Below are 15269 nucleotides of genomic sequence, written 5' to 3'. Positions count from 1 at the left end.
AAAAATTTAATTTTAAAAAATTTTAATTTTTTTTAAAAATTTTCCTTTAAAAAAAAAACCCAAAAAAAAAAAAAAAAAAAAAAAAAAAAAAAACAGTTAAAATTTCTAAATGACTAAACCAAAAATAATTGTTCAGATTTTTTTTTTAAACCCAATTTAGAAATTATCTTAAAAATATTCATAATTTAGAGTTCCACCCCGGGATCCCCTGGATGTTCTCTGAAGCTTATCTTTCCCGGATGAAAAGTAATTGTTGTTTATGACTCACTTCATGACGGTGCTGGACTAAATGGGCGGGTTTGGAGTTTGCACCTTAGCAACCTCCATAAAGCAGCAGCTCGCGCGCACGGAGGAAGGCGCTTGGTGTCCGCGTTTCCATATTTTGCGGATCAGGACAACAGCCTGCCGGAGTTCCCGTAGGATTAAACGCACGGATCGCAGTAATCCGCCCTGAAACGAGCGCTGGCCGGCGGGAGGAGCTTCAGGACCCGGCAGGTTTGGGGTTGGCTTGGAGTTTTCCTCGTGGAGTCTTAGCGTGACGCATGCGCCTTCCCCCTCCTTGTTTCTCCATCCCCACCGCACTGAGGGCACTTGAAGCGTTACCTGCTTAAAGGCGCCGCTGGCTGTCATACACAGAAGCTTAGTGATAGAGGTTCTTTCCTCATCTCCCCCTAAAACAGAAAGTTTTAAAAGGAAAACAAACATTGTGTTATACTAATGAAAGAGGCGGAACTGTGAGATAAATCTAGAAATAATTCTACGGGGAGGGATTAGATCCAATTACGAGGAATAAGAGCGTGTGCTGCTGCTAAAGATGCGGAAACTACAGAAGCTGTCGAAGTCTGGATTTTGATCCATGAGGGTTGTATTCGTGAGCGAGGAGCAGCATGTCCAAGTTTAAGAGTAAACATGTTCGAAGTTGGACTCAAAGGACATGAAGTTTTTTTGCGTGGGATGTCCTCCGTGCTATGAATCGACTCATTCTCTTTCCACTCCTCGGGATTTACCGGTTTTCTTTGGAGCCTAACCACCATGTCAAAAGTCATTCAGAAGAAGAACCACTGGATAACAAAAGTGAACGAGTGCGCGGTCATCCGGGACGAGAATGGGGAGCTGAATGTGGAGCTGCACGGTGGAGCGGAGAATGGAGAGTTTGCATACATTGGACAGATCAGAGAGGATGCTGTGGTTTATCAGGACGGGAAACTGTCTGAGGGAGAACTGCTTCTTGAAGTTGAGGGGCTGTCAGTGTCTGGATTACCTCTTTATGACATCTACACTGTAGTCAACTGCTGCAAAGGACCTGTCAGGTTAAAAACTGTTCGACAAGGTAAGTCCTGACGTAAAAGTCACCGGCATGAATCCAGGGACGCCTCCAGAAAGTTTTGATGGGGACCAAATCTTGTAAATCAAAAGCCACCTAGGATTTAGGAAGCATATGTTTCATATATTGCTTATAATCTCGGTCGAGGGTGGGCAACTCCAGGGTTTGAGGGTCAGTCTCCTGCAATTTTTAGATGTATCTCTACTTCAATACACCCGTCAAATAATGAGGTTATTAACAGGACTCTGGAAAACTTGACTGCACTTAGGAGGTGATTCAGCTGTTTCATTCAAGTGTGTTGGACCGACATCTAGGAGATGCAGGACACCTGCCTTTGAGGACCAGCATTGCCCACCCTTGATCTAGGTCCTACTTAAAACAACAAAGAAAAAAAATAAAAATAAAAAATCAATCTATCTGTTTTTACATAACTTTTGAAAACTCTTCTTCTTCAAATGTCTTCAAGGAGGTAGCACATGGTAGGTAATTTTCCCTTCCATGGCCATAATCAAGAAATGGTAATAAAAAAACAGCACTAAAAACTTCCCAGAATGTGGCCTAAAGTTCCCAATTAATGATGATGTTATGTCTGGAGTGCTGATATCTGGCATCATTGCATAACACAATGTCCAGCCAAGAGGACATGAGTGATCACAAAGTCTAAAGCTCAAATTTAAGAGATTTATACAATTTGTTTGAGATCTAATAAATTGGCACCATATGGAGGGATTTAAAAGTGCTTTGTGACAAGCCAGTCATTCCTGTGAATCACAAAGTTGCAAGTAACAAAACTTGCAAGTTACAATAAAAACTATAATTTGTTGCACTTCGATTTTGTAGCATTCAACTACTTCTCTATTTCAGCTGAACATTGTTACAAGAATGTGCAGAGACATGCACAAGCATAACTCTTTAAATCAGAATAGGCTGCTTTATGTTAAGAGCCATGGAGTAGCTATGTAAGACTCACTTTTTTCCACATAACAAGTCTGTTTCACTGGTGAGTGTCTAACTGCACTACAGTAATGTCACAGACAGAACAATTTTCTGAAGACATCTGTGCAGTCACTTAAACTTTTACAGTTAATTTCAATCAGCAGACACATTAAGCTAATGCCAAAGACATTGGAAATGTAAGACAAAAGAAAATACTGATCTACTTTTGGATTGCACCTAAAACAATCACTTATCTTCATTTGACTCAGACACAGAGGAAAAAATAGTAGCTAAAACTACTTATTGTCACAAAACATTCCTGGGGAATGGCTACAAAGGAAGGTTACCGTCTTAATGCAAACTGCTGATATTAGCATGCCATTAAGCTTAATATTTCTGTATTATTTTGTATTCTTAGGACAAAAATGTATCAAATGAAAGTATGAAAGAGAAGCCAACATCCTTCTCTTTCATAAGGAGAGAGAAGGATTTCCTTATGAAAGGAGCTCATTGATGTTTTCTGTCGGGTAGGAGTGAGGTATAAGTTTTTACTTAGTTGCTGTTCTGCTGCCAAGAAGCATAACCATTTCACATATTCCTGTTGAAATTATTTTTTGTAGCAATCTGCTCTGTGAATCCCATGACAGACTTCCAGATGTTACTGATACTACATCATCATACATTTTTGGTTGTAACGTCTTGTTTTTAGTTTATTTATTCTAGTGCACTTGCAAATCCTCATTCTCTTGCTTCATCCTAATTTGTAGCATTGCATCTAAATGAATTGTATCTCTTGCAATTCATTGCTCTTCCTGGCCCAGAGGCAGTCACACATAATAGCTGTGAAATCCTTAGGGAATATGTTTTTTGGTTGCGTTGTTGCAAATAGCACAGCATTATAATTTACAAACTGTTTATGATGTGAGTGAAGCAGAGAAGTGCTACTGCTGCTGCTCCTCCCTCCATGGCAGCCTGGAGTAAATAAGCTTTGACATGAAGCTGCTCTGACAGTCATCCTGCCCTCATTTGTTCAACATTGCCAAATCCACAGTGGGTCGTACTTAAAGGGTTACAGCTTAGACCGCTTACTCCATTATTAAAGCAATAATTGTGTCGAAGCAATTCACCGCAGTGATTTATGATTTAAGACATACCATGGGTATCTGGAAATTTCCTTGCCAGTGGCTGACAGCATGTTACAGAATGTGTTTTTTGTGCAGTTTGTGTCATTTGGACCAAAAGCTTTAATCTTATTTTCTGGTGTTGCATGCGTTTCGAAGTATCAGTCAATTTTAGTGACATCTACGAATGTTGTCTTCAATAGATGGCCTGCTCAGAGCTGGGTTTTGCTTGGAACTTTTAACTTTTTTTGTTTTTGCTGCATGATGTGAGGGTAAACTGTTGCCCATCACAGCAAGACACGTCTAACTGGGGGTAGTTATTATTGTGCAGTTCCTGCTTGTGTATTGAGGCAGCTTGACCTATTGCTTCCAGCCTGCTGCATGTGCATCTGTCTGTTAGATGCCCAGAGGGAGAGCAACACAGCCTTAAAGATACTATCCTGTGGTCTATGTGTGCCTTTTTTTCCACTAGAAAAATGTGCACTGATTGTAAAACACAGTGTGGTAAGGAAGTGTGGGTTTCCACTGCACAATTTTATAAGCATATAGTTGTTCAAAAGCGCTCTGAAGAAAAAGACTAAAACATTTTCTTTGTGTGTATTTGGGTCAGTTGCATCACAAAAGGGTCAAAGATTGTGCCAACAATCTGCTGTTGGTAAATGTTATAGTGGAGAAGAGATTTCTGAGAGATCTGAAACATTCAAGTTGTTTTTCAGTTGCAAGGGCTTCAGCGTTATGTGATTTGAACCAGAGTTGACTCCAATGAACCTTGAACCAAAATGGATTTTCTTCTGTGTGGTGATGTCGTGATCTGTCAAACTGTCTTGTGTCATTTTGTTAGTTCTGTATGCGAAGTGGATTACTGTTTGCTATGGACTGATATTGCTCTTCTTTTTCTCTAGTCCCCTCGCATCCTTTCTCTTTTTGTTCTGCATCAATTTGGTAAAATTTCCCTCAGCTCCTCAATTTGCTTCTCATACAGCTGCAGCACACACCCCTTACTCATCTAAGAAAGGCTGAAGAAGTTGAGAAAAGTATAACATTCCAATAGTGTTACTTAATAATAATGTAACTAAGTTAACCCCCGTATTCAACTAAGTAGTAAGAGGCTTTTAGTAATTGTTTTGTCTATGTTTTTGCAAGAAATTAAGTATTTTTATATTTTTTTTTCAAAGAATCAAGTCGGAAGTGCTTGCTTGCAAGAACCGAGCCACATGTTGCCTTTTCTGTAAATTGTTTTGTTTTTGAACTAAGAAGGCAGCGACAAATACAATAGAAATTTAAATGGAAACTAACTCATATTTAATACTGACCCTATAAATGGCATAAAGGGTAGACAGATGTATTTTTTGTCAGCAGTTTTATTGCATAGCACCTGGAACACAGGATACCCACCTATCAGAGGCCCTTTATATTGCAGTTAGGGCTGTGAGTTAATATTTTGTGTTTCTTAACCATTCCTCCTCAGTATTCAGTACATTATGTGCATTCCAGTTATCAGTTTTCCCCTCAGTTCTGTTGGTTGTATTTGGTTTGGGTTTCTAGCAACCAAAAAATCAAGGCAAGTGAAGCAGAAATGCACAGTGACACTGTAGATCTGTATCTGTTTATTTCTCCAGTTTTAACTTTTAATTCTTATTCAGTTTTGTTCATATCTATGGATTTGTAACTCTCTCTCTCCCAGTTATTTTCATAATGTTTTTCTGAAGACGTGGGTGGTACTGCATGTCTGCAGGAAACAATGCTGTCGCTTAAAAGTATCTTACTTGAAAGCATTAACATGTCTATATGCTTTCATTCAAATTTGGTGGAAATAATTTTGTAAGATTTGTGATAACGAGAGTTCAACTGCTTTAAGGCAGAACACTCCATAAGGAAGGCAAAATTTGATAAAAAAAAGTCCAAATACAGGGATCGAGCAAGAAAAATACTAATCTAAAAGAACAATGTATTTAAAACAAATTGAATTAGTCTCCTTATGGATAATATGATTTTTGGGAGTTGATATTTGTTCATGACTGTGGACTTCATCTCGATTAAATCTGAATGTCACAACAAGTTACCAGGACAAACAGAAAAACAGATGAAGGTAATCTGTTTTATCAGTGATGACCTTTATTTAAAGGGAGTTTGATTAATTATATGCTGGAAAGCCTGTTGAACAGCTTTACTGCTTAAGCTTTCTGTTTTCAGTATTTCACTGGTGTGTTGTACTTATTCAAATTGAGTTTCTCACAGGAACCTTTGCTGTGTTTGATAAGGCAAGCAGTGCCTCCTATGGTGGAAAATCATTAACCACGTTATATAACTGCTGTTTACAGTCAGTGCAACATCTTTGTCTTTGTATGTCATGTCCACAAAGAATATTTGACCTCTGGAACTGAAGTTTCGCCACCTGTCCCCAAAACGTCGAACTAACACTGTTGCATGATTGTACCATTTATCCAGACCAAGCTAGTAGCATTGTTTTAAGTTAGTATCCACTTGCCGTTGTCTAAATATTCTTTCCTTCAATTGAAAACCTTCCTAAGAAAGCAGCAAAGCTCTGAGCAGTGACATAAAGGATATCCTTGTCCATCTGTCATCAGTTTCTTGCATGAGTCAGCAGATTTTCCTTCTCTAATTAAAGGAGGGGGATATGCTTTGACTGTATGAGCGGCTCACAAGACCTCCTTTGTGCTTGGCAATCTGCGAGGCTCCCATGCACAACCAGGAAGGGTTTAACTATCCAAGCCGTCCCAGACCAGATGACAGATCGGCGAGACTGATCTGATTGCTATCCTTTCTTTTCCAAACAGATGTGGCTCATGTTACATTGGCCTGCACCACTTGACTGCTGTAGGTGTAAATGGTATCAGTGTGTGCAAGTAGGCCGCTTAGTGCTGTGGTGCCTCACATGTGTGTTTCTTTGGAAGATAAATGCAGACTGGAAAGCGACGTAGAATTGTGTGGCCTTGTTGTACTGACTTTAATATTTTGAGATTTGCTGCATGTTTGTAGTTTGACCACATATTCAGATTGGTTGCATAGTTGTGACTTTGATTATATATAGAGAAAATAGGATAGTTCTGCCACCTGATCGGTTTATGGATTTTATGTTGAAGTCTTCTGTTCAGGATTCAGACTCCATTTTTTATATCTTCCGAAACAAATTGCTTTGAATATGGGGTGTGAGTTATCGACAAAAATGAATGACTATTATAACTCAAATCTTCAAAGATTTTTTGGTGCAATGGCAGTTTCTGACACATACAATATTTTCTTTTCTGTCACTAGGACACTCCTCTAGGAATGGACTGCTGTGAGATTCTCTAGAAAAAAAAATACATTGCGTAAAAACATGGTCTTTTATTGCTTATTTTGGGAAAACATAAAAATTAAATACAAACGTAAAGAAATTTTTAATGGCTAACTTAAAATATGATAGAATATCTTCTGCCACATTTAATCAAATCATTTTTATTGTATTCACACAGGCCAAATTCATGACAGTCAGGTTAAACTCCAAAGAGGGAGTGTTATGAAGCATGTTGACTCTTTTTCTTTATCATGATTAAATCAGTTTCAGGTGAAACTTTTATTATTGCCTTTGACGTTTTGTGGTTTTTATTGAGGTGTGCAGCAGGTAGCATTCCATGGTGCATATACTTATTGACATAAACAGTGTGTGCTCTTAAAACTGAAAGGTCTCACAAAAATGTAAAAACATGTAAGTTTGAAAAGATCCACTGTTGACCTTTTCTTTAGTCATTAAATTACTTTGGAAGCTTTCATCCAGGATGTTTTCTCTTCTTTGTGACAAATAGATGATTTGACATCCTGAGTCCCGCCTTGAACCCAAACTCAAATAAAGGAAACCAGGCCAGCTCTTTGCATACCGTGGATTCCAGAGAGTTGGGGCGTTCACTGATGATACAGAGTAGAATTTACACAAACAATCCTTGGTTGTGTCTGCCTTTTCCCCTTACTCATGCCACAATTTTCTTGGTTTTTGTCATCTTCCTTACTCCTAGGGGAGAGGTTTGAGAATCGATTCTTAACAACATCCCTTTAATAATTCAAGATTTTAGGAGTGTACGCATTTATCCTGCTAAGGGCGACTCAAAGTGCACCCCAACCTTGGGGTCACTAAAAAGCTGACCCTGAAGGGAAGGGATTAATCATTAATAGGATTATTGACATATGGGAAAAATAGATTTGTTATTGCTGTTAATAATAATAATCAAATGCTAACATTAATTTTGTCTAAAGTTAAGATGTAAGGAACTGAGAAATGATCTGTTTTAACTAAGTTTTTCAGTTGCCTAGGAACATTTCTCTCAAGCCTACCTAATATTTAACAATGAGGTTCCTATATAGAGTCTGGGTTTTATGTAAGGATGCATGTTGCTCAGTGGAATCATTAGCTGAATATTTTCCATGGAGATCTTGCATCATTGTATCATCATTGTATTTAATGCAAGAAAATAATTGGGGTGGCTCTCAGTGGATAAAATGAAAACAGAGTCAAGAAAATTCCACTTGGACTTTGAAAGGTGACACAAGTCTAATTTTATTTTGACTGGTTGTAATGATCTGTAGTTAAAGCTATAGAGATATAGTTTCAATTATTTTAGTGTTTTCAGACTAGATAAATTTGAGTGATATATGCAATTTCTTCCAGGTGTTCTTATGTTAAATCAGTAGCTTTGGGGGGGGGGGTGTGTTTTTGAGTTAAATAAGGCAGATTATATGAAAACCTTTTAGATCTTTTCTGTAGCGGACCTGTTCCTGAAAGCATATTAGTCGCCACTGTAACTGCCTGCTTGCAGTTACAGTGCGAGCAGGCAGTAGCTGCCTTGTGACTTGTGTCAAGTCTTTGACACAAGCTGTGTCAAAGACTTGATAAGAATACTACAAGGTTTTTCTCTCTGCTTGCTTAAGTCATGAGATGGGACTAAACAGCCAACTCACAAGATGAGATGATAAATGTTATTTGATTTATCAGGCGAAATGGAATTTCAGCAATGTTGGAAAAACGGTAGACAACTGAACGTTTTACTGTGACTCGGCGGGGATGAAATGAATAATTTACTGAAGTGATTTACACTTATGGACTTACTTCACCTTTGATTACGATAGCCAAAGATTCCTCGTGAAAACTGAGAAGATATTGAGTTGCAGTAGAGCCTCAGAAATCAATTTATCTTGGTCTCTGTTACTCTCTAGGAAAGAACATGTCTGTTTTTTTTTTGTTTGTTTTCTTAAATGCTTGTCAAATAAATTCACCCATGTCCACTCACAATTATAATAAGTCACTTAATGGTCTTCCTCATTTTTGAAGTACATTTTTCAATGCCTGCATGTTTTAGATGTTTCCCTCATAACTGATTAACAGGGTTTTGCTGCATTGCAATCATCTGAATCAGGAGTGGAGAAGCAGATAAACATCTAAAACAGGCAGGGCAGTGTGCCCTGAGGGCCACGGCTGGGAAAACACTGCTTTAGTAGACCTGAAACTGGAACAAATTGATGGTCTAGGTTAATATTAAACCAGAGTTTACATGCATTTGTTTGCCTGAAGCTGGATTACTTTAGTTGTGCAACTAACAGGCCTATTCCTTACAAAAAGCACTGGTCAAATATTTTTAATTTTAAAATGTTCAAGCACTACCCCGGTCCCTGACAAATTTTGAAAACTTACTTAAAAGTGGGCGGAGCCAAGAGACAGGGAGGTGTAAGCGGAGCTGTGGCTTTCCAGATATCTCTAGTGACTTTATATCAGAACGTCAACAACTGACAAATCTAGCGATTTATTTATTTAGTTTTATTTTTTCTGATTTTAGAGACTTTTATGGTGTCAACTCTGTGCGGCTCAACTGCCACCCTGCTTAGTCCTAAGCAAGGCCGTGAGTGCTACTGTGATCTCCTTCTTCCCAAGCACCGCAGTCAGTCTGACAGTTGTCCGTCCTGCAGTATATCGTCGCTGATAGAGCAGAGGAGACCCCTCTTCACAATGCAAATAGTTCACATATTTGTGAAGCTGAGCAATTCTATCTATCAATGCTCACCTTGGCCATGCTCATATTCCAACTCCTGATTGGCCTCTGGGTTCTGTTGTTTCTGAGAGGCTTTTATACTCGAACTGTGTGACAAACACTGTACTGTATGAGATAAAGCCATGCCATTTTAAGCAATAGGAGAATTCAACTGCTAACTAAACAACTTTACATAAAAAAAAATATAAAAATTCGTACAGAACATACATCTGTGGTATACATATAGATAGAAACCTACATAGATGGCTTATAAGTAAAAAATAAAAGTTGATTTGGAGGGTTAGGGTTAGGGTAGTTACACTGTAAAGTCTATTCTCTGAGCTACAGGGAGTAAGTGTAAGGTCTTCAGAACTGGAATGATGCCCTCTATTTTCCTAGTTTTATTGAGAACGTGAGCAGTTTTCTGGACCAACTGCAGCTGTCTGATTGAAGACTGATATTCAACAAACGTATTCATGTGAAACATTCTGAACTAGTGAGATCTTGGAAGTGCAGCTTCCAGAGGCTTTTAAACTTCTTCATGTGCAATATTTTGGTGTTGAAAGAAGAATACTCGCAAGTCACTAGCTTTAAATAGTCATGCAAATCTCAAACTTCCTAATGTCTCACATCTGGAGAACATTTCAGATCATTACAGACTTCCTCTTATACATAGTAATCATAATTCCAGTTTTAGTTTGGGTCTTTTGTAGTGGTTTTCAGGCACCTTATCAAGAATATAAAAGTGTTCTCACAAGCTTCATACGGTTTTTTAAAGTAATTTTGTCTTATTAATCCTCATCAGACTGCGCTCATTATATGAGCATAAAATGTTCACATAAGGATTTCTCATCTCTAGCTATACCTCCTACTCTTAGATTCTAAATCTTGACATTTGTAGGTTACTCATAAGCTCTTAAGGCTGACCCGACCTGGAGGGATCTAACGGTATGTAAAACATTTTATGCACCATCATCAGCTGATATTCTGAGACTAATGTTTACACTGCCTGCTGTTTAATCTGTAAGCATGCTTACTGTATGTAAAACATTCGGCTGTTACAACCCAGCTTCAGCCAGTGTGTTAATGTTGCTAATGTCATACAACGGTGCAGTAAGTGCTACAGAAAAGCCACTTTACTTTTACTTATCCCTTGTTGTTCTTACACAGCACACCACTCATGCTGTTAAAAGTGCATGAGGCTGTGAAGACTTTCTATTGGCAGGACATGGCTTGTTAATATTTAATGAGTTGCCAGGCTGTTGCTACAGCGCTGCAAGAGATTAATTTGCTCAGACTGTAAAAGCCTCTAATGTCTACATTTCTCTGGCAGGATCACGGCTTACTTTATGGAGAAAAAAAAATAGCAGGGAAGCAGAGGATGAAAAGAAAGTCTAGCATGAGGAGGAAATGCTGTAATAAATACACATAAAGTTGGAGATGAAATTTAGGGGCATGATGCGATCTGACATGAGGCACTTTTGTTCTGGAACATCCTCGGAGAACTGTTAGTCATATCTGCTCCAGTACACAAAGCTTAGGTTGTGATTTGGTTTTGTAAACACTGGTCAGGTTAGAACTGCGCATGGGGACATTAAAGCATTTCTAGTGCAGATAAATTAACTACTGATCTTCAATGTGGCCATAAAAGTCTGATTCCATTTTGACTGCTTTTATATAACATAGGTAGATACTACGTTGTAAAATAGTATATTATTAAATAGTTTGTTGATGATGTTGCAAGATAAAATGTAGTTTAATATGTTATTTTCTTCTGTTGCTTGTCCTTGTGAACTATGGAGGCAAACATTCTGTTTCAGGTTGTGAAATTGTGATATAATTATTATTATTCATACTACTAAAAACAATTAATTTAATTCAGATAGACTGATCAGGCAAAACTTGATGACCTCCACTACTCCAGTGGGCGGTCTCTGTTTTGTTGCTGAAACCAACCAGATCTGTCAAGATTTGGACCCCCACGAGTTTCCAGAAGATGTGCTGTGGTATTTGGCGCCAAGATGTTTGCCACCTTTTTTAAGCATTTTAAATTCTGTAAAATGAGACGTGTCCTCCATGGATCTGACTTGCCTGTCCCACATACGGTCAGTGTGTGGGGGTTCAAAGTTGTTGCTGTGCTTCTGACCATTTCTTTGTTCCAGAGCGTATGATTCTGCTGAAAAGGCCACATGTCAACAAACAGTATTTCCTTGATAGGGCGTACATTATCTGCAACAATGTTTATTTATCTGGTACACATGTTACATCCTGGCAATATGTGCAAATACACTCGGCCATCTACATGGTTTAAAAGAAAATCTGTTCAGTTGGTCCAGATCAGATTCTTCCCAGTTCATTTATTTAGTAAAGCATATTAAAGGATTTCTATTCTATTCGTTTGGTTCTATTTAAAAACTCTGAAAACTATCCTCTTGCTGCCTAACATACACCACCAAAAACAATTACCAAGATAAAGATGATATGTGCTAATTAGTTCAGCTGCCGTAATGTTATACCTGATTGGTGTGCCTTTTGGATAATAAAAGGAATGCTATCAGTAAAATCCATTTCAAATTTTATTGAGGGTTTTATTGAGTTTTGCTTTCAAATGGATATGATAATTGTGATCCGAGAGAAATAAGTGTTGAGTTAATGACTAAAACAGTTTTAAAGGAACATAAAATAGACTAGTTTGTTGAGAAGTGAAAAAAAAAACAAAACAGTTAAGTGAACTGTGATACAAAAACGTTCTTAGTAAAATTTAGATGGAAAGGTGAATGACCTGTTGATTGGCTCTACCTACAAACAAACACTAAATCCTTTTTTTTGTACGTCATCTAAAAATAAATGGTGGATTCAACTTTATGTCTACCTCACAGTTAACTTACATGGGCTTCCACTTGTTTAAAATAGCATAGTGAAACAGCGATTGTGCTGCACAGTCCAGGCCAGATAGTACTGCTGATTGAAGACCATAAAATCAGTTGGAGACCTGAGAGAAAAAAAAAAAATCAATCATTTTTCAAATTAATCATTGTATTAGCATTGACAGGTTGCTAACAAAGTGTATTTAGTCTGGTGGATATTTGATCAAATTGTTGTTATGGTAACCTATCTGTTCAAGTGAAGAATAATGTTTAACAGTTTATGTTTGTCTGCACTGATGCTTCTCATTAGGATGTTTTCCCATCAGAGCTCGGTCATTATTAAACCCACAACCCACAACCTTCATTGTCAGTAATTTAGCTTGGTCAGCTCTTCCTTACTCAGGGTTAATGGCCAGGCTAAGTTACCCTCACTGTTGTGTTATAACCTTTTAGGACATGTATCTTTTCTCATTCAATTTACCTCCTTTTTCATTCTCTTCTATTCCCACATCTGGTGCATCTTAAATAAAATATTATGAATTGTTTAATCACTTCTTTGTTTTGTTTCCAATTATGAAAAATACATAATTACAAATTACAACACACCTGATTTAAATGGTGGAATTAAACCAGTGTGCCACAAATTCAAATGAAATGTTGCTGTAACTCATATTATGCAATTTTCTCCAAAAAGCTGTAGATTCTGAAATCTGTGGACAGGAATGATTTCCTATAGCAGCCTGTATTACAGTGAATCTGTAGAAGCCTCTGATTGAAGACTTTGTCTTGTTGTATAACAGTGTCGTGAAGTGACGCACAGGGTTGTGCCGGATTCTCTTGATTTCATGAAGAATCAGTTTTTTGGACAATTATCTCCAGATGGTGAAGAATAGTCCCCAGAACAGAACCGGACTTTGTTATCAGGTTGCTTAAGTCCCTGGCTCTGATGCTGCTGCTCCGACAGATGATGGGGAAAAGAGATTGCACTCTTCACAGCAGAATGATAGAAAATCTGCATCTTGCTGCTGCAAACACTTTTTCTCCTGTGGTAGAAATAGTGTTTGACCTAACCCTTTTTATCTTGAAATCTATCATCTCCTTTAATGATACAAAACAATATGTATTGTTTTGTTCATTTTTAAGAAAAAATCCTTCACTGACAATTATAGTTTGAAGCTGATGCATTGTTTCTAAAACAAGATGTTATTTTATTGAATTAATAATTATATTAAAATAGTTTTTTTTTTATAAATCCTCTTTTAAACCCTTGTGTAAGTTATGTTTGTAGTGCTGCTAACAAAAAAAAAATGTACATATATATATACACACACACACATATATGTAGTATAGGAGCCAACTTTGGAAATGCAGAATCTTTTCCCCTTTTTCACTTTAAACGTGGTGAAAAAGTGAAATCCCACCACAGGACTGATGACTGAACAGGTGAAGACAAGCGGTCAAATTCCCTTATTAACTCTGTGTAACAGTGTGTTTGGGATTTGTCCCAGTGCCCACATTGGCTCCTCTATTCTAGGTAATAAATTTGCAGGTTTCGTCAGATGGAAGAAAGCCTTATCTAAATCAAAGCAGCTTTGCAGGAACCACCTTTCCCTATTTGTTATTCTCGTCACTGTTAAGATATTTGAAGTCTGCTCCATTTCTGGTGTTCTCAATTAGCCACAGTGTGCAAAGGAAAGAAGATCCCAGCACTGAATGACTGAGGTGGTGTAAAGAGGTTTAAAGACCAGCGGTGTTTTGCAGCTGTTTCAGTCAAACGTACATCTATGTATTTTAAAATACAGAGGAAATATAAAGAATGCATCTCTCAGCAAAATCCATGTGTTTGGTATCTTAGCAAGGATCACCCAGAGGATAGTTACTTGTTCACTGGTTCTTTTGTTTTTTGACACTATTACATATTTTAGTTCTGTTTGAACACAGAGCCACATTGCAAAACAGCTTTGAGGTAATAACCTAGTCCAAGTCTAGGTTTAATCTGGTAAATGTAAGAATTGTATACAGCTTCAAAGAGGATGTGATATTTTATTAATACTAGGGCTGCACAATATTAGAAAACGTTGTGATGGCAATAATGTTGGTATCGCAATATCAGTCATGATATGTGAATTTTCTTCTTCTCTTTCTCATCATTACTTCCATCTCTCTGTGACCTTTAGCATTTTGGCAAGTTGTTTTTGTGTCCAGTTGAGTATCTGCTGCCATCACATTCTGTCCAACTATGTTGTGCAGCCTTAATTATTATTTTTATTTGTGTTCATGATAAAATAATAATAATAAAAATAAAAAAAAAACATTTTTCCCACAGTTATTTCTGTTAGTGTACATTTTTCTTGTTTCAATCCCCATCACAGAAACATCCTTTGTCAAAGACCAGACTTGACTGCAGGCCGAACTAATGGCTTCTTCCATTGCCTTCTTCCCAGCCCGTCCTTAAACCACAAACTCTGACCCTAATTGAAGCAAGTGGGGCCTTTAGATGATCTTGCTTCTTTTGTGTATTTTAGTAAGCCGACCACTCTTAGGAAAGCTAACCACTGTTCCATGTTGTCTTTGCCTGTGAATAATGGTTCTCATTGAAAACAACCTGGTAGTTTTTTAGATTGTTTTTTCATAACTTACTTCATGTAGTAAAATGTGTTTTATTTAATTGATTCACTATTTGTAAAGGTGTCCTAAAACACTCCAAAGGATGAGAACACATCTCATAAAGATAATCATATCAGACTAAACTACCATTCTGGTGATGACCAGTATCTAGCTCTATTTAGGCCTTCGTACAAGCTAAAAGTCTATTTTTTTAGTTAATTACTTTAATTAACAGTAGTCATTTTCCATTTCTCACCTGTTGTGGCATAAAGTTATGATAATTAAAACTGCTCTCCTGTAGCTGTTCGTTTTGACTTTTCAAACATGCCTTGTTCAACTGGCTCAACATCTGTGTTGTGCCTTTATTTACTCAAACTAAAACAACTTAAACACATCG

At 37.6% G+C, this 15269-nt stretch overlaps 1 protein-coding gene across 1 annotated transcript; it reads left to right on the top strand.

Annotated features, from left to right (window-relative positions):
- Nucleotides 1–343: 343 nt before the first annotated feature.
- On the top strand, nucleotides 344–14971 carry LOC106940527 (membrane-associated guanylate kinase, WW and PDZ domain-containing protein 1-like). The gene is made up of 2 exons (XM_015023288.1): nucleotides 344–1330; nucleotides 13815–14971. Exons 1-2 carry the CDS (start codon nucleotides 1033–1035, stop codon nucleotides 13940–13942), a joined length of 426 nt encoding a protein of 141 aa, XP_014878774.1. The 5' UTR covers nucleotides 344–1032; the 3' UTR covers nucleotides 13943–14971.
- The last annotated feature ends 298 nt before the right edge of the window (nucleotides 14972–15269 follow it).

Source organism: Poecilia latipinna, unplaced genomic scaffold, assembly GCF_001443285.1.
Source record: "Poecilia latipinna isolate Pla-1442-1.1 unplaced genomic scaffold, P_latipinna-1.0 Scaffold3266, whole genome shotgun sequence".
NCBI lineage: Eukaryota > Metazoa > Chordata > Actinopteri > Cyprinodontiformes > Poeciliidae > Poecilia > Poecilia latipinna.
This window is presented reverse-complemented; position numbering and strand designations above follow the sequence as displayed.